The sequence below is a fragment of the Gymnoscopelus microlampas genome (genome assembly GCF_963454915.1).
Source record: "Gymnoscopelus microlampas genome assembly, chromosome: 19".
NCBI lineage: Eukaryota > Metazoa > Chordata > Actinopteri > Myctophiformes > Myctophidae > Gymnoscopelus > Gymnoscopelus microlampas.
In genome coordinates, this window is record NC_139956.1 from 34667721 (window position 1) to 34694779 (window position 27059).

Consider the following 27059-nt stretch of genomic DNA (forward strand, 5'->3'; position numbering starts at 1 on the left):
AATGGCTATTCTTCTATAGGGTTTAAAGTGGTTGAACCGATTTTTTTATGCTATATTGACTAATTTAGCTGGGGACCCCTTCAAGGACCCCTGGGGGTCCCCGGTCCGGACCCCACGTTGAGAACCAGTAGGGTTAGACTATGGGGCTTGTTATGTAAATTAATTACAGTAGCAAGTAATTTACTGCATTACTTTTAATGCTCTTGTGTTGAAGTCTAGTATAGCTTTTAAATCACTTAAAACCTAGTTGACCTATAGGCCTACTGTTGCTGACCGGAGTGCCCCAGGGCTCTGTTAGGGCCCCCTCCTGTTTTCCCTCCAGAAAATAGCCGATGTACAAGCTCACAATTTATTGCAACGTGATGCACTGAGAGATAGTAGACACTAGACAGCGATGTAAAGTGACTAAGTAAGTAGGCCTACTGTACTTAAGTACAATTTTTGAGATATTTTTTTACTTACTGGAGTATTTCCAGTTTCAGTACTTTTTCTTAATCCACTACATCTCAGAGGCACTACATCTCCTGTACAAGTTTTTTTTTTAAACTTTAGTGACTAGTTACTTTGCAGATATAAATTATTATATTATAAAACATACTGTACATTAACCACTTTAGCCCTATTTCATACATAAGCTATTTTGAAATTGCAGATCTACAAGCTCACAACACGTCACGATGCAACGCGTTGCGAGCTTTTAGATCTGCTATTTTCAAACATTTTAGTACTTTTACTTTTGTTACTTTAAGTATATTTTAATGCCAATACTTTTGTACTTTTACTCAAGTAACATTTTGAACACAGGCTTTTTACTTGTAACAGAGTATTTTCATATTGTGGTTTTGCTACTTTTACTTAAGTAAAATATCTTAGTACTTCTTCCACCACTGATAGTAGACCTACTATTTTCACCCAACGTTCGCCCCCCAGAATAGGGATTATGGGGACGCTAGGGTTCATTAATCTACTATGCCCTTATGTTTTCTTTCTACACACTCTTCACTGTAGTTTGTAGATTAATATACACTATCAGTGCCATGCAGTCTTGTGTCATCATGACTAATGTAACATACTTTGCTATTTCCATGTATTTATCATCCTTTTTTTGCTCTACTATCCTTAATTATCTCTTGTTATTATTGCTGCTACAATGTTGAGGAGCCCTTGTACTTGTAACAATAAAACTCTTGAATCTTGAATCTTGTTTTGGCGATATTGGTGATAGTGATGTTTTAAAACAAAAACCTTTTTGTTAAAAAGTTAAAGCTCTATATTCTGATAGTTCTCCCTCTCCCAGTCTCTCGGGCGCTTTAATAAACAGAAAATACTTTTTTCCAGGTGGGTTGTCAATTTCACATCTTTGTGTCATCACGTCCCGTTTCACTTGATTATACCCCATAACCTGTATGAGTTCTCCCTCTCCTGATTGGATCAAATTGGTATCCCGACCTGAAAAAGCATTTTCAGAGACAGGGAGACACCTGTTACTGAACAAACACTATAGCAATGGCACTATCAGAATATAGAGCTTATTTTAACATTTACAACAATTACCTAATGCACCTTGAAATGTTACTCCAGATTTGACTGTGTATACTTTGAATTTGCCAGATGCTGTGCATATTTTGTCATTCACAAAAGTCAATCAAACTTTATAGTTTGATATACACACAGTTACAAAGTAAAAGAGTGGGGGAAATTCTGCTTAGTGCAAGCTCTCAATATTGCAGTTAAGGGTGTAAAAATATAAGAGAGAATAGAGTGCATAAAAATAGCAGCAGGTATTAATGTAGGTTATAGTTTATAAGTGAACTTAAAGAAATCAAACAACATGCTTGCATTGTTATGAGAACTAATCTACCGATTTCACAACTGAGCTTGCAAAAACTTGTCTGTGTGAGTGTATTGAAATAATGATGTCAAACCATAGGCCTAATAGCACTCCTTTTTAAATCCCACAATATGGAAAGTGTGCATTAATTAGCCTACAGTCTATACAACACAGCTGTCTTTTGGCTTCGGTTCAGACTCCTTTATGCAAACAGAACAATCCGCAAAAACGTATACAGTAGGCTATTATTATAGGCTGTAAACAGTAGGCTAAGTGGAAATGTTCAGTGAGATGATGGCTGTCAAAGGAGATTACACGAGGATTAGCCTATACATATTATTATGTTATTATAGAAGCCTAAAGATGGCCTGTAGAGTTAAATTGACATGATGGTTTTGTTGTCCATTTGGAGTTAACTGAACATATAGACCACAGTGGTGGTAAAAGTACTCAAAGGTTTTTACTTAAATAAAAATATCAATACCAAAGTATCCATTATGCAGAATGTTCCATTTCACAAGGTTTCAAATGCATACAATGAATAAAAGATCTTTTGAAAATAGCAGATCTACAAGCTCACAATGCCTCGCATTGTGACACGTTGTGAGCTTGTCGATCGGCTATTTTCAAATAGCCAAAGTTTAAATAGGGCTGAAGTGGTTGATGTCTGTTTTGTAATTATAATCCAAATCTAAGTAACTAGTAACTAAAGTTTTCAAATAATTGTAGTGGAGTAAAAAGTGAAGGTATAAAAAAAGAAATAGGCCTACTCCAGTAAAGTAAGCACCTCAAAGTTGTACTTAAGTAGCCTACAGTACTTAAGTAAATGTACTTAATACTTTCTCACCACTGGTGACCTATAGCTGTTTTACAGAGTACTTTGACAGCTTTCCGAGGTCATTACATGGTGTTTTTGCACACCTCCAGTCTTGTCTCTCCCCGGGGGGAGAGACAAGACTGAATGCAGGTGTTAATGGCCGATACCTGGCCATGCTGACCTCTGGCCCCGAGGGGGGGCAACATGCAACAAGCAGACAGTAGCTGGCTTCTGTGCGTTGGATGATGGGGGGGGAGCGGAGCCCCCTCGTTTAGCATGGGCTGGGGGGTTATACATTTGCATTGGTGACAAATTAGCAGGCCTAGTTTCTCCATCACAATGGCTGCCCCGGCGGGGGGGTAACGGCCGGTGGGAGGAAGAGCTGTGTTTGGCCAGTGGCCCCAAATCTCACGACTAATATGTCAAAAAAACATGTGAAAGAAAGTGAGAAGTTTTGACACCTTCTCTCCTGGGCTCCTATGGCGCTGGGTGGTCCGCTCCGGCAGCCCACATGGGCGAATTAAACAGTTAAATGAAGTGCAGCACTCTCCCTCGCATCAATATGTAAAAACATTAAGTGGGTCTAATTGTGTTATTTATTCGTCAGGCTGAATGAATCGTTGTTGGGCTCTTAAGAATAGGCCCTGTAATGTAGAAATAATGCTAATATATAGTATGTGTGCTGGAATTATAGGCCTGAAAAGGCATACAGTGGTAGAAATAGCAGTAGGCCCATGCAGGCCTACTCCAATTGAAGTTTAAAAGTAGTAATACCACAGTAAATAAAGTAAATGTCATGCATTGGAAATGTTATTTGAGTTGTCTACAAAAGTATTGGCATCCAAATATACTTACAGTAGCTTACCAAAAGTAAAAGTATAGCCTATACTCTTCATACAGAATGGCCCATTTCACAATCATATATTATTGGTCTAATGCATGAATGTGTTCATCACTTTGATGTTGCAGCTGGTAAAATAATAATGTCATAATGTATCACTTAATGTATGTTTTCCATAATCTAAATCTGCAAAGCAACTAAAGCTGTCAAATAATTGTAGTGGAATACAAAAATACAATATTTGCCTCTGAGATGTAGTTGAATGGCAGTACATCATCAAGTAAAAAATACCTCAACGTGTACTAAGTAAATGTGTACATTTACTGAGTATCCTACATTTGAGTAAAGTCAAGGACCCCAAATGGACTTTTATGAAGCTATGGGCCCCCAATTCAAATGATTCTCTCCACAATCTGAACATCATAATTGTATTTGATACAGTAGGTTCAACTTCATAATGGTGAAAGTGCTGTCACTAACAGTCACTCATCAATGTTTCTGCCCTGTATTCCATGTATGGGAATTGAATTATAGTGAAAATAAATTACTGCCCATTCAGCTTCAGACCCCATATAGAATCCCTTCCAGGAGCCATGCGATGCGAGAGTGCGGACCAGCCAACCAAGACCCTCCCTGGAAGGACTTCGAAAACATCATGCTGTATATATGCTTAATTTCCGCTCGACTGTGTCGCGTGTCCAAAACGTAGCTGATCTACAAGCAAGCACACATTAATCAATGTGCGCTTGTAGATCGGCTTATAGATCTGTTTTTTAGATCACCGTAAAACAAAATATAAATCGGGCTTTAGTGTAACAGGCCTATATGATATTGTTGCTGTCAGGCAGAAACCTTGTATCTTCAACTTTTTCTTTATTTTTGCGTAAATCGATGCCCGACTTCATCATACAAGAGTGTCGCACAAAAGTAGAGAAAATAGCTCACAACGCCTCACGATGCGAGGCGTTGTGAGCTTGTAGATCAGCAATTTTCACTATTTGAAATTGTTTTGAAAATAATGATCACTTTTTTGGTGTTCCACCCAACACCAACAATATGATATTGGATGAAGTGACAGCTCACCGATGGTTTTTATAACAGCTCAGTCAGTATTAAAATGTGGCTTCACCGTAATCCAATCGGATGCTAACGTGTCATTGTAGTGACCCTTCCATAGAATCGCACTGTATTTCTTAGTTTCACTTTCTTCTTTTCTCTTTGACTGATGGCCCGGTGACACAGCAGAGAGTGTCTTGTCTTGTCCTCGGTGACACTGAGTTTGAGGAGAATGTCAGGGGCCATTCAGTCACACTGAGACTTATCTCACTATTAAGAGAGTCTGTACGCCATGCGGTTTATATTATAGTGTCTCATTCACCACCCCACGGTCCAATAATGAGAGAGGCTTTTAAATGTTATGGAAATCACCGCAAATGAATAAGAGGAAGAAGAAGAAGAGGAGGAGAAAAAAACCCTCAGCTTGATGGAAAGCAAGGGAAATGTGAATGAACAGAAATTAAGTGGGATGAAATCAAGAAGTAAAAGGAGACCCGAGAGGAGAGAAAAAAAAAGAGGAGATAGATTAGAAGAGGGTGACCGGGCAGAGAGAGAGAGAATGAGAGAATGGAATGGGATGGAGGGAAGAGTGTGTGTGTGTGTGTGTGTGTGTGTGTGTGTGTGTGTGTGTGTGTGTGTGTGTGTGTGTGTGTGTGTGTGTGTGTGTGTGTGTGTGTGTGTGGGGGGGGGGGGGGGGGGGGGGGTGATGGGGGGGGCATCAAGAGGAGAGAGAGAGAGAGAGAGAGAGAGAGAGAGAGAGAGAGAGAGAGAGAGAGAGGAGGGAAAAGGAGAGGAGAGAAAGAAATAGAGAGGAGAGAGAGAGAAAGGAGAGAGAAAAAGGAGAGAGAGAGAGAGGTGAGAAGGGAGAGAGAGAGGAGAGAAAGGAGAGAAGAGAGAGAGGAAAGGGAGAAAGAGAGAGAAAAGGGAGAAAATAAAGGTGGCAAAGAGGAGAGAGGGTGAGAGATAGAGAGAGATTATAGAGGGAGAGAGATGATTGAGTGAGAGGAGAAAGAAGGAGAGAGAGAGAAGGAGAGAGAGAGAGAGAGAGAGAGAGAGAGAGAGAGAGAGAGAGAGAGAGTGAGAGAGTGGTGTATCCGTGTTGCCAGATCTTGAGAGAAAAATAAGCAACCAGGTCTGTGAAAACAAGTCCAATAGAAGCGACTAGACCACATGCACTTTAAACCTATATACATCAGCTATTTTAAAATAACCGATCTACAAGCTCACAACGCGATGCGACTCGTTAACAACACACACCTGGAACTGGGGTTTTGAATGATTGATTGAATACTATTAACAGTTTGCAAATAGTACAGTGTATACGATTACACAATGATGCTAAAAGGATAACACAAAAAGCCTGTTTCCATTGTGGTCCTGTGTATTCAATTAATCAATTCACCTTGGCACAAAAACAACTACGCTTTAGAAACAAGCCAAAATAAGCAACTGCACTTTAGAAACAAGCCCAAATAAACAACTACACTTTAGAAACCAGCCAAAATAAGCAACTGCACTTTAGAAACAAGCCAAAATAAGCAACTAAACTATAGAAACAAGCCCAAATAAACAACTACACTTTAGAAACAAGCCCAAATAAACAACTACACTTTAGAAACAAGTACAAATAAACAACTACACTTTAGAAACAAGCCCAAATAAGCAACTACACTTTAGAAACAAGTCCAAATAAAAAACTACCCTTTAGAAACAAGTCCAAATAAACAACTATCCTTTAGAAACAAGCCCAAATAAACAACTACACTTTAGAAACAAGTACAAATAAGCAACTACACTTTAGAAACAAGCCCAAATAAACAACTACACTTTAGAAACAAGCCCAAAAACCTGCAACCTGCCAATAATTTACAAGCAACTTTGCAGGAAAAACAAGCCCAGAGTCGCTTATAATAAGTAGACATGGCAACAGAGAGAGAGTGGTGTATGGAGGAATGGTTGATGGAAGGGGGACGGAGGTTGGTAGTTTCAGTAGTTCCAGTCTTTGGGGGGGTGACAGCCCTCCATTGAATGGACCCTCTATCCCCCCCTCCTCCCCCTCCCCTCCTCTCCCCCCTGCTCCCGGTCTCTCTTCTCATGCAAAACAGTGACCCCCCCGCCCCCCCCCCTTCCAGTGTCCCCAGCCATCCGTCACAGGGCCAGAAAGACCTTGGCAGGGCCCTTTACGAGCCCCCCCGCTTGCATAATCCCCCCGGCCCACAATCGAGCACCCAGCGGGGGGCTGGGGGTTTGGGTGGGTGGGTGGTGGTGGTTTTGGTGGAGTGGTGGTGAGTTGTTACGGGACCCAGAGGGAGAGAAAGTATGGGTCCCTTCCATGGAAGGGGACATGGGGGGGGGGGTATGAGGGGGGCCACCTAGGCTGTGGGGTGGGGAGAGAGGAGAAGGGGTAGAGGCGAGTATCGGGGTGATAATGATGATAGGGAGACATAACATGTTATGAGGCCTGCTATGGACGTCATATCGGCTGTTATTGGACTGTGTGTGTGTGTGTGTGTGTGTGTGTGTGTGTGTGTGTGTGTGTGTGTGTGTGTGTGTGTGTGTGTGTGTGTGTGTGTGTGAGTGTGTGCGCGCGTGCGTGTACTTGTATTGCTATACTTGTGAGAGCCAAATGTCCCCAAAAGTGTACAGTAAATACTTATTTGAAAAATGGACACCATCATTTTCCTGGTTCTCACAAGCGGAATTTTATGGTTTAAAAGGTTTTTAGTGGTAGGTTTATGATTAGGGAAAGGTTCACGTTGGGGTAAGGGTAAGGATTAGACATTTAGATTGGAGGTTTAGGGGTTAGGGTTGGAGTTTTTTCCCTATTTTATACTTAGTTGCGCAACGATGTCACGCACCGAAAAATGGCCGATACAAGAATGCAGATAGGCTATTTTTCTTTTGCCAATTTCAGCTATTTTCAATGCCACCCTAAAATGATGATGTCCTCACAACACAAGTATAGCGATGCAAATGTGTGTGTGTGTGTGTGTGTGTGTGTGTGTGTGTGTGTGTGTGTGTGTGTGTGTGTGTGTGTGTGTGTGTGTGTGTGTGTGTGTTTGGTGGATTGGGGGTTGTTCGGGAGAGTAAAGTTGGGGGTTGGTGGGTTTAGGGCCAGGACAGATGGAGGGGAGTGTGTTGTTTTGCGTGCGTGCGTGCGTGCGTGCGTGCGTGCGTGCGTGCGTGCGTGCGTGCGTAGGTGTGTGCGTGCATGCGTGCGTGCATGCGTGCATATGGTGTGAATGTGTATCCTTCTTTGTCGGTTTGAGTAAATGTGTACTTATACAGTATATTTGCACATACTCATGTTTAATATTGGCTTCACTGTATACGTGTGTGGACGCGCGCGTGTGTTGTGTGCACGTGTGTGTTGTGTACACGTGTGTGTGTGTGTGTGTGTGTGTGTGTGTGTGTGTGTGTGTGTGTGTGTGTGTGTGTGTGTGTGTGTGTGTGTGTCTGTGTCTGTGTGTGTGTGTGTGTGTGTGTGTGTGTGTGTGTGTGTGTGTGTGTGTGTGTGTGTGTGTGTGTGTGTGTTGTGTACATGCTGAGGAATGTCCAACAAAGCATTCTCAGGGATTATGACATCCATTACTGGCTCCCAGGGCCTGGATGGTGTTTGTGTTTAATTGGCAGAGCAGCAGCAGCAGCTTGAAGTATACAAAAAACAGATAAGACATCATTAAACAATCAATATCACAGCCAGACATATACTCATTTGAACTCCTTTTGTTTGTATACTTTCTTTGAAGTATTTAATCAGATAAAATAAGATAAAAGTTTATTTTAGATGAATTGAGTTGATTTCCTACAAAAATTCCATAAAATTCACTCAAATTTCGGGGGGAAAATTTGTGTTTTTTAATCATTTTGTGTTTCTGTGTAAAATTGGACAAATTTGCGTAATGTTGGTGTTTTAATATTATTTATTCTATATATTTCACAACTTTTGTGTGATGCTCTTGTAGGATGAAGTGGGGTCATTACTTTAAGAAAAGAAAAAAAAGTTGAAATATGGTTTCTCCCCGACAAGCAACGATATCTTTATTAATATATCTTTATGTCCATCTTGTATTATTGTTGTTATGTTGCGTTAGCACAGTACTCAGTGATGTAAAGTAACTAGTACATTTACTCAAGTATTGTACTTAAGTACAATTTTGAGGCATTTTTACTTTACTGGAGTATTTCCAATTTTCAGTACTTTTACTTCTACTCCATTATATCTCAGAGACAAATATTGTACTTTTACTCCACCACAATTATTTGAAAACTTTAGTTGCTAGTTACTTTGTAGATTTTGATTATTATTACAAAATATACATTAACCACTTCAGCCCTGCATACATTTCGACCATTTGATGCGACACATTGTGAGCTTGTAGATCTGCTATTTTTGGGCCATTCTGCATAATGAGTACTTTCTACTTTTGGTACTTTAAGTACATTTTGATACCAATACTTTTGCACTTTTACTCAAGTAAATTTTGAATTCCAGACTCTTACTTGTAACAGAGTATTTGTACGTTGCAGTATTGATACTTTTATTTAAGTAAAAAAAGTGAGTACTTTTTCCACCACTTTAGCTTTAATGTCTTACCACGTGCTGTATACATTTCTGACAAATAACGTATTCAATCAGTCAAGCCCTTGGGAATATGGTCAACGTAGTATAAGGTTTAAGACAAGTACTCCTCACCTATATTTAATCAGTAAGTGGATCACAGTTGACATGGAGCAAATACAAAGTCCAGTCTCTCTTATGTACTCACTTTGTGACTAAGGTAAGGTTCCATTACTTTATTTACTTTACTTTACTGGTTCATAGGAGGCACCTATATTGGCAAATAAACTCTTGACATCAACTTTCTTGCCGCATAACAGGTGTGAGTCACTTTGGGTCATTTAAAAAAAAAACTGTGGTCTAAAACTTCTACTTAGGCCTACTTATTTTAAATCTGAGCGTGTACAAACAGTGGTGGAAAAAGTACTTTTTTATTTAAAATAAAATAAAAATAGCAGATCGACAAGCTCACAATGCGTCGCATTGTGAAAGTACTGAACATTGGAAATACTCCAGTAAAGTAAAAATACTTCAAAATTGTAAGTAGAGTACTTAAGTAAATGTACTTACTTTACATCACTGTGTACAAATATAGGAATCAAATCCATGTGGTTCAATGGTTCTCTGAGTTAGAAACGTATAAAGTAACACTGTTTTTTTATGTGGCCCAAAACCTTTCACCTTGAACTGGTGGTAAAAACCACACTCTTGACTTTACATATAGTGCTCAAAAGCACAAAGTTGACGTATAACCCATCTCATTATATTGTTATATAGTCCTGATGATTCTCTAATTATGTGAATATATATATATATATATATATATATATATATATATATATATATATATATATATATATATATATATATATATATATATATATATATATATATATATATATATATATATATATATACATTATATATAAATATATAAATCCATAAGTCACACTTTTTTCTCATGTGTGCATAAATGCTGCAGTTATATCTAAGATGGAGACACATTTTCATATCTGGTTCTGCTATTGATTATTGTTATCATTGTGGATATGTTTACGTAGAATAAATAAGTAGTTGATACCTTTAGTTAGGTGGATAGTTAGGTAGATTGAGATTAACAATATAGAATGTAATCAGCAAATACATTATGATGAAGTATTATAAATTAAGATAAGACGGTACATTGATCAGGGCTGTCCAGCGTTATGTAAAGTAATTAAAATAAGCCTTATGCTATACAATAAAGTAATATTTATTATTCTGTACATAAGTACATTCGATTTGGTTCCTGAAGTATATTTAGATTTTATCTAATACTTTTTCCTTTATTTGTACTTTTTCTTTTAGTCACAATTTGAATTCTGGACTTTTACTTGACTGTGTTAATTCCACTTGTATTGAATTCAAAGAGTTCTTCCACCATTGCAGATCCCAGAGGAGAAGTGATGTAAACTTCATTTCCATAACAACAAGCCCCTAAGCTTCACAAAGTCCCTACAACTTACAACAAACCAAAGACTCTGCGTCATTCCCCCCTCTGGTGGAGATAAAGCAGAACTACACCCACCAACTGCACTACTCTAGGTACCACAGTGGTTCTCAAACCTTTTAATTTCAAGGACCCCCATAACTCTACAAATGGAACCAAATGGCCCTTACGGGTAAATTTGGTTCCATTTGTACACTCTGGACCACACTTTGAGACCCATTGGTGTAGCAGAGTGTTTCCAGTGAGTCAACATGCACAATATCAGCACCCTGACTCTGTGTGACCAGAATGGAACAGAGCCTTCATTAGTATCATTAGTAACACCTGTGAAGGAAGTAAGAAGAGGCCAAACGTATTTCCAATATTGCTGCTTTGCATAGAGCCTGAACGTTGAGTGTTTCCTTCTGAGAAAACATGAGTCATATTTATAAATAAAGACCGATTGTTATCATGTCATGTTGTGAGAGTGTCCACCTGTTGCTTATTGTTAATAGACAGGTTGGATTTAAAAGGAATATACACCCCTTGCCAATTTCTCTGGGAAGTAGGCTACTGTAGGCAGTGGTGGAAGAAGTACTCAGATATTTCAGGAAAAGTAGCAATAAAATACTCTGTTACAAGTAAAAGGCCCGTGTTCAAAATGTTACTTGAGTAACAGTGCAAAAGTATTGGCATCAAAAAATATTACTATTAAAATAATTGTAGTTGAGTAAAAGTATAATATTTGCCTCTGAGATGTAGTGGAGTAGAATTAAAGTACTGAAAATTGGAAATACTCCAGTAAAGTAAAAAAAAAACAACAACCTCAAAATGGGACTTAAAACAGTACTTGAGTAAATGTAGTTAGTTACTTTACACCTCTGCTATTTTCTACCATGCTGGTTTGTTACATGATGTGACAAAAAGTTGACACGGACATGATTGCAATGCAATCTCAAGGACTTTGAGTGTTTCCTTCTGAGAAAACATGAGTCATCATAAATGAAGACCGATTGTTATCTACCGATTGGTCCTGTTGTGAGTGTCCACCTGTTGCTTATTGTTCATAGACGGGTTGTATTATTTTTAGCCACGGATCACACGAGGTCGTCTCAGTCTGTCACGACCGTCATGGATGAACTTCAACTTGGTGTTTGCACTTTCTCCCTTTTTAGCCCGTACATCTAAAAAAAACGTTCAGATTTCCAATATGAAGTGCTTAACCCATGGCTATGGATGTTACAATTATGTACGAGCCCTCAGAAGTATCCGTATCTTACGTATTGTTCAATAAAAAGCATTTTAATCCGATCGGTGGCCATTTTCTCCATATGCATTCAACTACGCGACCCTACCGGTTGGGAGGTGTATTGCACTTTTTATAATACATTATAACTCTATGAGAAAATGGCCACTGATCGGATTAAAATGCTTTTTATTGAACAATACGGAAGATACGGGTACTTCTGAGGGCCCGTACATAATTGTAACATCCGTAATCTGAACGTCTATGTAGATGTAGGCCCACGGACCAAAAAGGGAGAAAGTGCAAACACCAAGTTGAAGTTCATCCATTGTTTCAGGGCTAGATTATTTTAAATCCGTGCCACTTTCTCTGGAAAGTAGGCTACTGTAGGACTAATAAACTAACTTCAGGCAGCCTATATCAAATAAATGTCACTATTAAATACTATAATAATTGGTCCTCACTCATGCTCATTATAAGATGGCACAATGTCTGTCTACTCTGTGTCTCATCATGGCCCATGGACGGTGACATCGATGGGGATTCCAAGCTAATATTCCTAAAGTAATTTATATAACCTCGAGCTTATTTATTTTACATTTCCAGTGGTGTAACTGCATTTGCCCTGTTATCTGTAATTGTAATGTTATTTTGTCCGGGAAAAAAATAAACTACAGCCTTTCTCTTCCTGGAAAGTTAGCATGCCGAAATAGGCCATTGTTCTTGCATTAGCTCTTATTCTTAATTATCGTATTTTAAATTGCCAACCTGGTTGACAGGTTTCTGAACAGAGTGGCAATGGGCATTATTAGTGTGGACCAATTGCATGAAGATAATATCTTCATACATATTCAACCATATGGTTGAAAATAGGCAAAGTGGTCCTTTAATATTCACCCATATATTGCTACTGTAGCTACATCTTTTCATTCATATACCCTGTTGATACTAATCATACATCCATTGGTGATGGTCACAGTTGACATATGTATATTCATTGTTGGCTATATGTAGCCTACATTTTGATTGTACATCATGTAAACCATTCATTCGGACCCAGTGCACTTTTTTCTCTCACCTGTTCCACAGCTTCTATCATGACACTTCAATTCCTCCCCAGGGATAAAAAACGGGGGGGGGGGGGGGGGGGGTTATTCCTTTAGTATTCTTTGTAAGATCTGGCTTCAAAACTTTTATTCAAAAAGACGACGGCTTCCATTTACCTGTTGTCATCTGCTGCCCTCTAGTGGTCAATATACAAAACTAGTGACCTTTAACATGCCCAGCTTCCATTTCAGTTCTCTGGCATAAAACAGGCTCGTGCAGTGTCTGTCTCAACCGGTGGGTTGGAAGGCAGGAAGGAACCCCCAAAGGTGGTCTGAAGAAGACTCTTTGACAGGGTCATAGTGACGAAAATGTCAGATGTTGCCATTGGTTCCAAAAAAGAATCAGGTGTGAACTCAGTTGATAAACTCTGGCTTGGATGAACTCCAGTTGGATAGTGTGTGGACAGTCCCATTGAAGGTCAACTCATGAACAGTTTCAGGTCCACAGGAAACCGTTCCAAGTTAAACAATGCAGAGGCCAATAGTTTTCACATGTTAAAAAGGAGAAATACCTTTATTTATTTTTTTAAAACCATTAAAATAAATACTATACAGAATCCAATGTAGAAAAGTTATCACATGGCTTCTGTCTGAGAAGAGTTAACAATTCCATCACATTTTTTAATAATAAATTCATTTAAAAAATAGCACTGATCATAATACCCCCAGGAATATCTCCCGGTCTCCCTAACCTCCCCTAACCTCCCCCATGACAGGCATTTTTTAAACAAAGAAAACACGAACAACGGAATAATAATCTCAATATACTCAAATCATCTGCAGTTTGGTCCTTTTTTTCACGTCAAAAGACCTCGCCCCACATTTCCATGAGGTAGGTTACACTGACGCCAAAGAGAAAAAAAAAAACGAATTCGGAGAAAACAAAAATATATCACGAGCTAGAGATGAAAAATCCAACGAGTTCAGACAGTCCAGAAAAGGCAAAATTCTTCGCCAAAAAACAAAAAATAGCATGTGCGTTTTTGCCCCGACGCGTCTGAACCTTGAAGTCGGCATCCGAAAACAAAAAACGCTACCTTCACGACTTATACTCTATGCAAATTAAGCAGTATTAACAAGAAATCGCACAGCAGACAGGAAAGATCAGAAAAGGGGGGAAAACAACTCAATTCTTGATCAATTTTTCTATACAGTTTATTGAAGATGATGCCCCTGTATGTGTAAGCACCCCAAGCACCCCTCCAAACATGAGAATTAATGGAGCTTTCTTTTGTTGGAGACATAATTTTTTGTTGGAGACATAAAGGAACGTGATTTCTGTCAAGTACATTAATGCTTGCTATGACAAATACTATTCCGATTGTATAAAGCCCTATTCAAATGTTTTCAAAGTTAGCCGACCTACAAGCTTTAACACCACACAAAACTGAAACGTGTCGCTTTCGGGACTCGTTAGCTTGTAGGTCGGCCATCTTTGGAAACATTTGCCAATGGCATGCCCAAAACAGGTTCAAAGTGGTTGACACTTTCTAAACACCCCCCCAAAAAAAAAAAAGTCCACAGATTTTTTTTCCTGCTCTAAGTTCGAATGAGATGCAGTCTTCAATTCCTTCAGTAAATATTACTTCAACAATTGGTCGACAATTTTATTAACCACCATACCGTTTCAACTCAGTAAGTATCAGTCCTTTTTTTCTTTTAAACAACAAGTTTAGAAACTAATTTGGTCTCAAAGTTTTTTGCGTTTGTTGAGCGCCATCGGGGGGTCAAACATTGGCATGGCGACAAACGAGATCTTGCATTTGTTTTGGGGGAAGGACAAGGTTTTGGCGGACTACGTGGGGATTCGGGATGAAGCGCAAAAAGAACTCAAGGCGGCCTCGACTTGGAGAGGGCAGCGGCATAAATGTACTAAGGCAGGCAGGCAGACAAAGCAGGTTACAGAACAGCCCATCCTTGCCCAGATTAAGATGGCCAGAAATCTTGTGAAATGCAATAACAAGGAAACTAGGATCAGAACTACAGCCTTCCATTAACAGTTCGTGGGGGGATGCTGATGGGGACAAAGTGTGGGGGACAGGAGTGCGGGGACAATTTATAGTCGGGCCGAGAGGCGGCTCTCGTGGCAGCAGAACTGGGATCAGTGTGAACTAAAGGGTCAAATTGGAGAAAGATGGGGAACGGGGGGGGGTAGAACCAAACGCCGGGCGGAATCTTCGTTTTTTTCACTCTCTTCTTTTAGATGAGATCGGCGACATTCATGGGCATCTCCTCCACGGTGGTGTTGTAGAAGGTCTCAATGTCTCGCAGGGTGCGCTTGTCGTCCTCTGTCACCATGTTGATGGCCACGCCCTTCCTGCCGAAACGACCGCCGCGACCAATCCTGAGTGGAGAAGAGGGTGGATGCGGGATGAGCATTTGATCGGTACAGTGGGCGGGCGACATGGTAATACACTTGGCTACATGGTAATACTACAAACTTTAGGCTTCGATAAAGACCTAGACCTATACGTTTTTATGAAAATGCTCAACACTTAAGACAAGTAGTGTTGTGTCCACTGCATGAACCAGCCTAGGCTCACTGAGCAGAGCTGACTGGGATTAAAATGGACTGCTTTGCATCTTCCCCTGCCAGATATAAGACGCTGTGACACCAAGGGCCACTGCCTTGCCCAGTGGCAGGGGGCAAAAAGATATCTCTTAACCCATTTAGACTTGGAACTCCTATACATAACTACACCTTTCAATTCGGGAACCCCTTTTGGGGTGGTTGTTGCCATGTACAGTATATAACATACATTTGTTTTTATCATTATCCAAGTTTTTAGAATCTGCCTCAGGTCTAAATGGGTTAATTGGCAAATTACCAACAGATGAATGCAAACATTTGTGCTGATTTTATCAGCTCAACTACTTTGCTACATGGTTATAACGATACAGCTTTAGGCTATGATAAACACCTAAACATTTTCATAAAGTAGCCCAACTAAAAGCTCAACACTTGGACCATGTTTTGAGGTTGTAAATTTGTTTGCCCCAGACATTAGGGAAAGTAGTCTCACATAGTTAGTCAAGCAGAGATCTCCGCCTACCGATATGTCTGTTGACATCTAAATTCAATGAATGCTAAAAAATGTGCGGAAAGAGCCAATGAAAATACTTTAGAGGGTGTGATATGATTCACTTTCTAAAACAGTGGGCATAGGTTTGTTGGCAGCCAGTCGTCCCACTTGTTCTAGCCCACACATTGACTTCAGATGTCCAAAGACATACTCTGTAAGCGGAGATCCGATAGTCTGCCTCGACTAGACTATGTTTTAAAGTGGTTAAAGAGCTTACCTGTGGATGTAGTTCTCTCTGTTGGTGGGCAGGTCGTAGTTGATGACCAGGGAAACCTGCTGTACATCGATACCTCTGGCCTGAGGACACAGACAAGCACATTCTATTAGGTACTGACAAACATGCTGTAACTAGATCCTGTACTTTAGACTGGAGACTGTCCTTGAATGGCTCCCAAAAAATATTCTGGAAGGTATAGTCCCTTCTACCAATATGTACAGAGGATAAACTTTCCTTTCAGTCCCGATTAGAGTATTGCATGAGGTCTGGTGGTGTATTGTCATCAGGGTGTCGTGTAATTTGTCATGTAAATCCTTAATTGGGATCTATGTGAGGCAATGCAATGACTATGTTGGAGATATGTATGCAATGAATGCTTCTGTTGAAATCCAATTAAGGGTTTCAAAACACGCTGCAACTACAAAGAACGCACCTTTGCCCGTTAGCCATTACTTTCACATTAACAGCTTAATGGGGTAGATGACACCAAAATCTAAATGCTTTTTCCTCGCTACAATCTAGCCATTACTTACATTACCAGACAAACCGCATCAGTAAAACAATGATCTCATCCTCTAGAATGGCAGTGTAAAAGACCGTGAGAGAGGTGACCACAAGTGTCAAGAATGTTATTTAAATTGCATTTGTGTAGTCTGCTGTTAAGTCGTGAGTAGGGACGGTGATGCCCTGTCACTGTGGAGAGCAGACGTGACTTCTCTACCAAAGAACATTCAGTCCTTCACCAACACAGCAGCTGGGAGGAGAGGGAACCTTGGAGAGCCAAGTGGAATTTATGCTTGGGTGACAAAGCGTTGACATGAGACTGGATCAAAATGACGCATTCCAGTGAAAATGCGACACTTTTGGAAACGCATCATTTGCCAGGTGACAGTGCATGACACTTTTGCCCAAGCATAAACCAGCCTCTCAGCATTATTTTGTCACAGAATACATGCCATCAGGTACACATTTTTACAAATTAAGCCGATTTACAAGCCCACTTAGAGAGCGGCCATTTCGCCAAATGTCCACCCACTATGACATGCCCAGAATAAGTATACTAGGTCAAAGTTCTCCAGCTAGAATTTTATGAGCCATTTAGTGAGCGAGACTGAAACTTAAGGAATCAGATGACCCGTGGTCCTACTAACTGCCTTTATAGACATGGAAACTTGGTTATTAAGTCATGTTCTGCCTAACAGGAAAGATAAGCTGGGTGTGTCTGTTCCTGACTTAGTGCCAACTTCCACCACAGAGACAGTTACTGAGAACTTCTGGTTGTTATTTATCGATTTTAATAACAGCCAACTGTGCCAATTTCTGCCAAGCAGAGTTCCCTAAATAGGCTATTCTTTAAATAAAAACCTATATGTATACAACTCTACTTCAAAAATGTTGTGCCCACAAGGGATACAGAGTTAGTGACGTACCAGAAGGTCAGTGGTGATGAGGACTCGACTGGAACCAGAGCGGAACTCCCTCATGATAACATCTCTCTCCTTCTGGTCCATGTCTCCGTGCTACAGGACAACAGGGGGAAGAGAAAGAAGCACCATTCAGCATCAAGGACACGGTACATACACATGTGATCAAAGTATGCACAACAAGAGGGTTTTAAAAGTTTAAAAAAAGGACTACAACACAGGACACCGCCACAGAGAAACATTTGTTAAAATAAGTGATTGCATCCTTCTGCTGAAGGACATGGGGTCATGAAACAACACTTAAAGGACGACTTCACCGCTTTTCAACGTATCTTCATATAATTGGTCCTCACTAATACTCATGATAAAATGGTACCCTTTTTTCTACTCGGTCTGTGTCTCAGAGGAGGGCTGTGGACAGTTCAGAGTCCCGTCTACCAGTGACATCATCAATGGGGAATCCAAGCTAATAGAAACTGCAGGCTTTCTATTCCTGGAAAGTTGCAATAAAAGAAGCCATTGTTCTCGTGTTAATAAAAATCTAAATAAAATGTGAAATCTTGGGGGAAAAAATCATGCCTAACAATGATGTCACTGATAGACGGTTTCTGGACAGTCCACAGTCCTCCTATGAGACACAGACCAAGTAGAAAAAAAATGTACAATTTTATCATGAGTATTAGTGAGGACCAACTATATGAAGATAGGTTGAAAAGCGGTGAAGTCGTCCTTTAAGACAAATAGTTTTGTGTCCACTGCATGAACCAGCCTCGTCTCACTGAGCAGAGCTGACTGGGATTAAAATGGACTGCTTTGTCTCTTCCCCTGCCAGATATAAGACGCTGTGACACCAAGGGCCACTGCCTTGCCCAGTGACAGGGGGCAGATAGCTATCTCCTCAAAAGAGTCGCAAACATTTCTGCTGATTTGAGCAGCTCAACACTAAATGACTGTTCTCGACTTTTTTTTATTTCGAAATGTTGAGAACCAGTGATCTAAATAAAGCATCCAGGGAGGTCTTACCAGGGCGGAGACGGTGAAGTCCCTGGCGTGCATTTTCTCGGTGAGCCAGTCCACCTTCCTCCTGGTGTTGATGAAGATGACAGCCTGGGTGATGGTCAGGGTCTCGTACAGATCACACAGTGTGTCCAGCTTCCACTCCTGTGAAGACAAACTCTCGTTAGGACTCAAGCAGCCTCGGTATACTTCGTCGAAAGAAAGCCTTGATTAGATGCCAAATAAGTACCACGTAAACAATTTGCCATTGTTCAACTATGAAGCATGCCATTACGGTCTCGTTTTCTACTTTGTTGACGCTGTATTCAGAAAGTGAGGTTTCTGATCATGGCTCTGGAGCACCGTTGTTCTGGGACGGTCCAGGCCAACAGAACGCTGACTGGGGCCCACAGGACAGCAGTGACATCCAGAGTCAGTTGACACGCATGGATATCATCACTATACAGCCAACTCATTCAACATGCATGCTTCTGAACATAATTTGCAAGTTTGACCACTTTAAATGCTCTAATCTTAGAATAACGTAGTAGCAAATCTACAAGCTGTAGTTGGGCTACTTTCACCCCTCAACATGATTCCAAAGAAGACAGGCTGACTTCAATGGAATCCAAATAACTGAAACCAGTCGTCTGAGAACTGTAGTCGCTGAACATATCTTCTATAGTGCGACAAATGGCCAAAATAAGCAATCTACAAGCTCACAACATGTCGCTTTTGATCATTTATGCCTATAATGACATTCTCAAAATAGGGATGCCAGGTTGAAAAGTTAATGCAAAGTAATGTTATAACAAACTTAGCACTTTTAAGTGGGGAGGTCTACCTCCAACACCAAGTCTTCTGCTTACTAAAGGCCCAGACAGCCCATAGTAAGATGCACGTTAGACTTATGTTAAGTCTGAGGGCAGCCTGGTTTTCCCGCCCGTCTTATCAGTGAGAGCTGATAGCTCATCACTGATAAGACTGGCGGGAAAACCAAAGTGTCAAAATGTGACTCTTTGACTGGCAGTTGTGCCTTGAGACTTCTACCGTGCGTTTCTGGAAAATGTACCTAATGTGGCGAAATTATGCCTATACGGGCAGAACTACGCCTAAACTCATAAAGACTATGCCTAACGTAGGGAAATTATGCCGCAAGTGAAAAAAGTTACGTCGAGAGTGACAAAAAGATAGTACCCACCTCCTTCTCCACATTGATGTAGAACTGACGGATACCCTCCAGGGTCAGCTCCTCTTTCTTCACCAGGATGCGGACAGGCTCACGCATGAACTTCTTGGTGACCTCCAGCACATCCGCGGGCATGGTGGCAGACAGCAGCACAACCTGGAGAAACACAAGGGAACCATGGGTCACTGTGGGTGCTGCTTCCAGCGCAAACCTGAGAAAGGAGATCACACCTTTGAAAGCCCGGAGCCGACTTGGCCTGATTTATACTTTGACATATGCCGGTATTGTGCACCTAAAATAGCCGATCTACAAGCTCACAACGTGTTGCTGCGCAACACATGATTTTATTTATTGGGGGCCTGACAATGCAAAATCATGTATAGATGGATCAGACATACGGTAAACACATGTTGCAAAAGAAATCTGACATATCGGTGAAATATTAGACTTGCCAATTGCACTCAATCACGTGTCTTGAAGTAGTAAGTCACCCATTTGTAGGCCCTTGGTCTTCAAATGTGAAGTCAAGGGAACACTACAAGAGAAAGGGTAGTGATTTTGACACCGACTGGCAGGTAATGCTTGAAAGTGTTGCATTTTGTTTTATCATGTCGACTGCTGTTAAGTCGTGAGTAGGGACGGTGAGGCCCTGTCACTGTGGAGAGCAGACGCGTCTCTCTACCAAAGAACATTCAGTCCTTCGCCAACACAGCAGCTGGGAGGAGAGGGAACCTTGGATAAACTAGTAAAACTACTTGTCTTAGCATTGTGGGTTCTTGTCATAAGTAATTCTCTCTAGAGCACATATCATTCTTCATGCTGCACCACATACCTGCGTGTTGCTTCCTAATTTCTGGAAAATCTCGTAGATCTGGTCTTTGAAGCCTCTGCTCAACATCTCGTCAGCCTCATCCAGCACGAACATCTTGATGTATTTTGAGGCTGGGAAGTAACATAAAAGACAGACAAAATTATCACCACGCACCAAAACAATATACTTGTCTGACCCCGAAACATAAAAAAAAACACATACTCGCATACTACATTTAATATTTCACCTAAACCTGAAATAAATCCTTGATTAGATTCCAAATAAGTCTTACATTATGTTAACTTGTTCAACTAATCTTTATAGATGCTGTATTCAGAAAGTGAGGTTTCTGATCATGGCCCTGGAGCACAGGTGTTCTGGGACGGTCCAGGCCAACAGAACGTTGACTGGGGCCCACAGGACACCAGTGACATCCAGAGTCAGTTGACACGCATGGATATCATCACTATACAGCACATTCAACATAATGAACACATCTACTATAACAAAAGTGGCATTTCAGACAGTCTCCCTCGCCTACAGAGCTTTTTCAGAGGTAGATTAAGGCCTATATACCGATTGGATGAATAGTAAATTACCAATGACATAGAGCAGCTTATTTGAGACCAGTCAATAACTATTATTACCACATTTACTGACAACCCTGCACGCATGAGGTAAGCAAATCAAGTGGACTTACAGAGGAACTTGCGGTTGAGCATGTCGAAGACACGTCCGGGGGTTCCCACTACGATGTGTGGGGCCTCGGCCTGGAGCTTGGTCACCTCGTTACGGACGTTAGTCCCACCGATACAGGCGTGGCAGCCAGCACCCATGTAGTCCCCCAGGGCCAGGATCACCTTCTGGATCTGTTAGGAGTTATAGAGAAGACACTCAATGTTACCGCCATGTTATCGCACCTTTATTTACCGCCGTCCATTTGGTAACCGGATGCCACAAGCCTGAACCCAATCCTCCGCCCGTGGAGACTGGCCAAGGGACAGTCACCGTCAACCAATGCAGGCTTTAAAAGTGTTGCATTTTGTTTATCATGTCGTCTGCTGTTAAGTCGTGAGTAGGGACGGTGAGGCCCTGTCACTGTGGAGAGCAGACGTGTCTCTTCTCTCTACCAAAGAACATTCAGTCCTTCACCAACACAGCAGCTGGGAGGAGACTCAGGGAACTGTGGATACATACTAAAACTACTTTTCTTAGCATCGTGCAAATAGGGACAGTCACCGTCTGTGCCAGCAGCAGCACTCACCTGCTGAGCCAGCTCCCTGGTAGGGGCCAGGACCAGGGCCTGTGTGCCCTTGAGCTCCACATCAATCTGCTGCAGGATGGAGATGGCAAAGGTAGCGGTCTTCCCCGTCCCAGACTGGGCCTGAGCGATCACATCGTAACCTGGGGACAGAGGGGAGACACTATAACCGTCTGCCGTTTCTGCCTTTTCACTTACTACGGTGTTACTTGCTGAAAATAGGCAATCTACAAACTTGACGCATTGCAGATGTGGCACTGTGAGCTTTTAGGCCATTTTTTGGTACATTATTAAGTTATATTTTTCAACATTTTGTTTGTGTCCACTGCATGAACCAGCCATATCTCACCACGCAGAGCTGACTGGGATTAAAATGGACTTCTTTCATTCTTCCCCATGCCAGATTTAAGACTTAGTGACACTACAGGACACTGCCTTGCCCAGTGGCAGGGGTTAGATTTCATAATAAATCATCTCTAAAAAGATACAATGATTGCTAAAATAATCCAAAGCAGTGCCATCATTCCATTCATGTCATCTCTTTATGGCAATCTGTCCAGAGCCTCTTCGGGTTGCCAAACTAACCAGTATCAACATGACCCGAGTGTTAACTTGTTCTTTAGCAAGAAATGAAATCCACTTACCCTTGATACAAGGGATAATGGCTCTCTGCTGGATGGCAGAGGGCTTCTCAAAACCATAGGCGTAGATTCCCCTGAGCAAATCCTCGCGCAGGGCCATCTCATCAAAACTGTCCACGATCTGGTTCCAGTTGCTCTGCGAGAGAGAAGGATAAACGAAGTAGAAAACATATTAGAACGATAAACGAAGTAGAAAACATATTAGAACAAGTGTCAAGGGGAACGGTCGGTTGAAAAACCATTAGAAACAGGAAGGCATCGGTGTCATTTTAGATGCTGCGTTGGTCATTCAAAAATAGTGGATATACAAGCTCAACTAATCTTTATAGATGCTGTATTCAGAAAGTGAGGTTTCTGATCATTGCCCTGGAGCACCGGTGTTCTGGGACGGTCCAGGCCAACAGAACGTTGACTGGGGCCCACAGGACACTCAGTGACATCCAGAGTCAGTTGACACGCATGGATATCATCACTATACAGCCAATATTCAACATAATGAACATATTTTCTACTATAACAAGGGGTAATTCAGACAATTCCCCCTCGCCTATAGATCTTTTTCAGAGGCCGATTGAGACACTCAAAACACACTACATTGAGCGGCTATTTGAGACAATGCAAGTCAATAACATTATCAGATTTACTGACACCTTGTGTCGCAACCTTGTACATCTGCCATTTAAAAAAAATAAGTGCGAAAACTACTGATTTAAAGGGCATTTGTAGACTCGACCTCGGGTCTTAATGGGTTCAACATAGGAAATGTCTACCCAGTATTACAGCTCAGGACTATGGAGTCAGGCTAAAAAAAAGGAAAATCGTTTAAAAAAAATATGGCAGGACATACCTCAATGATTCCATCTGGCTCCATGCCCTCGGGGCCATTGTCCCTGTCTCCTCTGTCTCTGAAATCACAAGAGATGGGGAGCCATTAACTCCTGGGGGTACACAACAGCTACATGATCTCTCTCTAGTTCCTTTGCAGCAACACACACACCAAACAAACGCAATCTGGCATCATATTTCAATTTCCTGAAGTACATACATAACATACGCTACTGTGGGGTTAGATTAGGCAACAAGCACCATGACTCACTCAGTTGGGTCAGAGTTGAAACTCCTTTTTAGCAGCACAAAGAATGAAGAGAGGGACAAAGTGGGGTTAATAATGAATCTAATAACATCTTTAGACCGCCATTGCGGGGGAAAGAAATGCAATCAACAAAACGGGATGGATCACGGCCTGGTTTTTTTTTTAACACCAGTCCGCCATTTTTTATTCACAGTATTCAAGATGGTCGTTTTCACAAGGACTGAAAAATGCCGATGGGAGGCTAACAAGAGGGCGCGGTGTTTTATTACGCAAACATGTAAAAAAGACAAACAAGCAGACATATTCGACCTCAAGGAACATGAATATATAATGTTTTGTTTGTACGGAGGCCTTGGTTCTTTGTAAAGAAACACGGGTCACCGAGTAGCGTCGGGCCTTTAAACAAACCACCCGTCCTCTTTTTCAAAAGGAAACGTCAAGTCAGCGGAAACCATTCAACTTGACACCAAAATAACCCATTCATTCACACCATCAGCCATTCACACACCGACCATCAGCCATTCACAGGCCATCGATGCGCCAAAAAGACAAAAAAAAGGGCAAACAAACGCTCCGTTTCTAGCAACATCTTGCGGCCTAGTTTAAAGTGCTACGTCTGAATCTGTGACCCAATGAATTCCGCGACTACAGGAGGGCGGTATTTTTTATTTGGGTATATTCCGTCGAGAGAAAACAAATACATAACAAAACGTAGCTGCCATACAGATATGAAAACACGAGTTACGTTTTAAAAAAATACATCACACGCCAAACAAAAGCAGATTGACATTCAACACCATGTTATCCACACTCGCGCCAACAACGACGAACGCATTCCAACGACAAGCGACACCTAGCGGTCACACAATTCGATGGCTCACCGCTTTCGGCGTGTCCCCCCGGCATTGTCCTCCCCATTAGCTCGGGGGAGCTAGCATTCACGTTTTCACGGCAGGCTATGTGGTCGGCCATGTGCGACCGTAATTAGCGCAAAGCGGAGTTTAAACGCGTGCCGGACGGTCACACTGGCAGCTATGGCCGTCTAAACATGTACGATCTGTCGAGTTAAAACATTAAAACCGACGTTATGAGAGTTATTTAACCAGATATTAAAAGGGACGGGAACGCTCGTGCGACCAGGAAGAGAAGGAAGGCCTCAAACCATCATTCACGTGTTCTCCTCGCCGGGTGCCGGTTCATTATTAATTTAATTTATTTTACACGTACAGATCACCACGATCATGACACTCTACGTGTCGGCATTAACACAAATAACACGCATGAACCGATTAATTCACCTATGTGCGTCGATTAATCATATAAAATGTTTCCGGGAAAATAGTTATTTTTTTTAAGTTGTGAAAAAATGATTTAAAATGCATTAAAAAAATATAGGACGCTGCGGTCCAAGGGATAAATCCACGATGATAACATAAAAACAACAAGGAGCGATCATTAATTGACTAAATGTCAGTCGGATGGTTTTATAGACGAGGCGGGGGCGACGATCGAGCCATCATCATCCATCCCGGGGCCGGCGTTATTACTACAGCCAAACCGTCACAAGAACACACTTAAATACAAACATTCCGGCGGCCAAAACATTCGTAAAGAATCGCCTAACATCCCGGTTTTTGTTAGTAAAAAAGAAAACCCCACAATAGGCTCAACAACGTCCCGGCAGGTTGGGATAAATCACAAAAACACGGTCTCTCACCTCTCTTCATAGTCGGCCGACATTATTACAAAGGAAGAAAACCTGGCAGGGTTTTATTATATATGTCGACGTGGAGCGCTGCGGACGCTTCCCATTGGGCCGCGACGCCGTCAGTCAGCGGTGAGCCCGCCCCTGAGCCCGCGTGATTGGATCCAGGCCGCAAGCAAGCTAGGCTGCTCCGCTTTCACCGCGACGTGATGCGTAGTTTGTGGTGCGCCGTGCAGCCCGTGGACGGGCGGGGAACCGGCTTCGGTTGCTTTAATACAAATACACGTTATACAAACATAAAGATAATTAATACAAATATCAATAAACCTAATGAGACTTAATAACGAGTCTAGAATATGTTCAATGTGTATAGCCACAGATAGCCCCGCTCATCCGAGACACCGTGGCTTGATAAAACGAACTCCCACTGGCAGATGGGGCGGGTCGTTCGTTTTTTTTCCCTTCTTGACGTCTAATTGGTCAAAGCGGACAAAAAGGAGCGTTTGTTTGGCTGTTAGGTTGCCCGTGCTGTTGTCTGTTGGGCGGTTCTTTTCTTGGTTGTTTCGTCACCGATGGCGGTGATGTCACATCATCATGACGTTAATGACGGGATTCACTCATTAAAAGGCAGATGGTTGAGAATTAAATAAGGGGGATGTTATGACTCATGAGTCACACTGGCGTCATCGTCTTAACCACATTAACCCCCCCTGTTTTGGGAATGTCATGGCAATAACAATAATAGTAATAACGATACATTATTTTTCAAATGTTCAAAAACAGCTGTTTTACAACCTCGCAATGCAATGTGTTGTGAGCTTGTAGATCAGCTATTTTTAAGTGGGGTGTGGGGCTTAAATGAGTTCACCCCAAAATAATGCCAATAATATGATGACTCAAGTCTCTCAGTAAGGAGGAACATGTATTCAAACAGTAGGCAACATTATACATTCAAATGACAAATATAAAACAACTCTTTGGTTTTATATTTTCTCCCACTCCTTCCCAACCACCCGCCATCCTAATCCCTCCCTGCAAGTGGCATTTGTTGTTGACTCACAGCCCAATAAACACTGAAAGAACTGTATTAGATGTTGCAACACCACTTTACTGGGGGGAGAGAGAGATGGATTATCTTTTCTATATAACCTTCATCTTCTTGTAAACTGAAAGTCTCCAAATACATAAACATTTTCTTTGTCTTATAGTGGCTTTTCGGCTTAATTATTGACCAAAAAGCTCACTATCAATAATTTTATGATACCGCCATCCCGGTCATCAAATGATTGACTCAGGAATGCGACAAAAACAAATTCAAGGCTTCATGGTGTGTTTTTTTTGGGGTGAACTACTCCTTTATGTGGTACTGTAACTGATTATGTCAGCTGAAAATGATGAAACACAAGTTATGAAACATTTTTATGATACATTATTACTGAATAACATTATCAAATTGTGTAGCCTGAGGAAAGTGGTATCAACCCACACTAATCCATGTGTGGAAATGTTTGTCATGTCATAATAATCATCATGGAACAAGCCTCGGAAACCCATGCCTTTTTTTTGTGTTTATTATGGAACTGAATCTGGCATTATTTGACTGTATTGTGGGATAAGAAATCTATCTTCCCAGTTGATTTTATTTGCTGTGCCAGTTTTAACTGTGAAAAAGCTTTTTTATTGTTCAATATGTTTTCGAATCTCACCCCTGCA

The 27059-nt window shown here is 41.3% G+C and overlaps 1 protein-coding gene across 1 annotated transcript; it reads right to left on the bottom strand.

Moving 5' to 3' along the window:
* Positions 1-14056: 14056 nt before the first annotated feature.
* LOC311034862 (eukaryotic initiation factor 4A-I) lies at positions 14057-25393 on the bottom strand. The gene is made up of 11 exons (XM_084042886.1): positions 25359-25393; positions 23396-23453; positions 22552-22684; positions 21911-22050; positions 21347-21515; positions 20668-20777; positions 19848-19991; positions 18674-18811; positions 17657-17746; positions 16227-16306; positions 14057-15270 (listed from the first exon to the last, which is right to left on the bottom strand). Exons 1-11 carry the CDS (start codon positions 25379-25381, stop codon positions 15126-15128), a joined length of 1230 nt encoding a protein of 409 aa, XP_083899012.1. The 5' UTR covers positions 25382-25393; the 3' UTR covers positions 14057-15125.
* Between the last annotated feature and the right edge of the window lie 1666 nt (positions 25394-27059).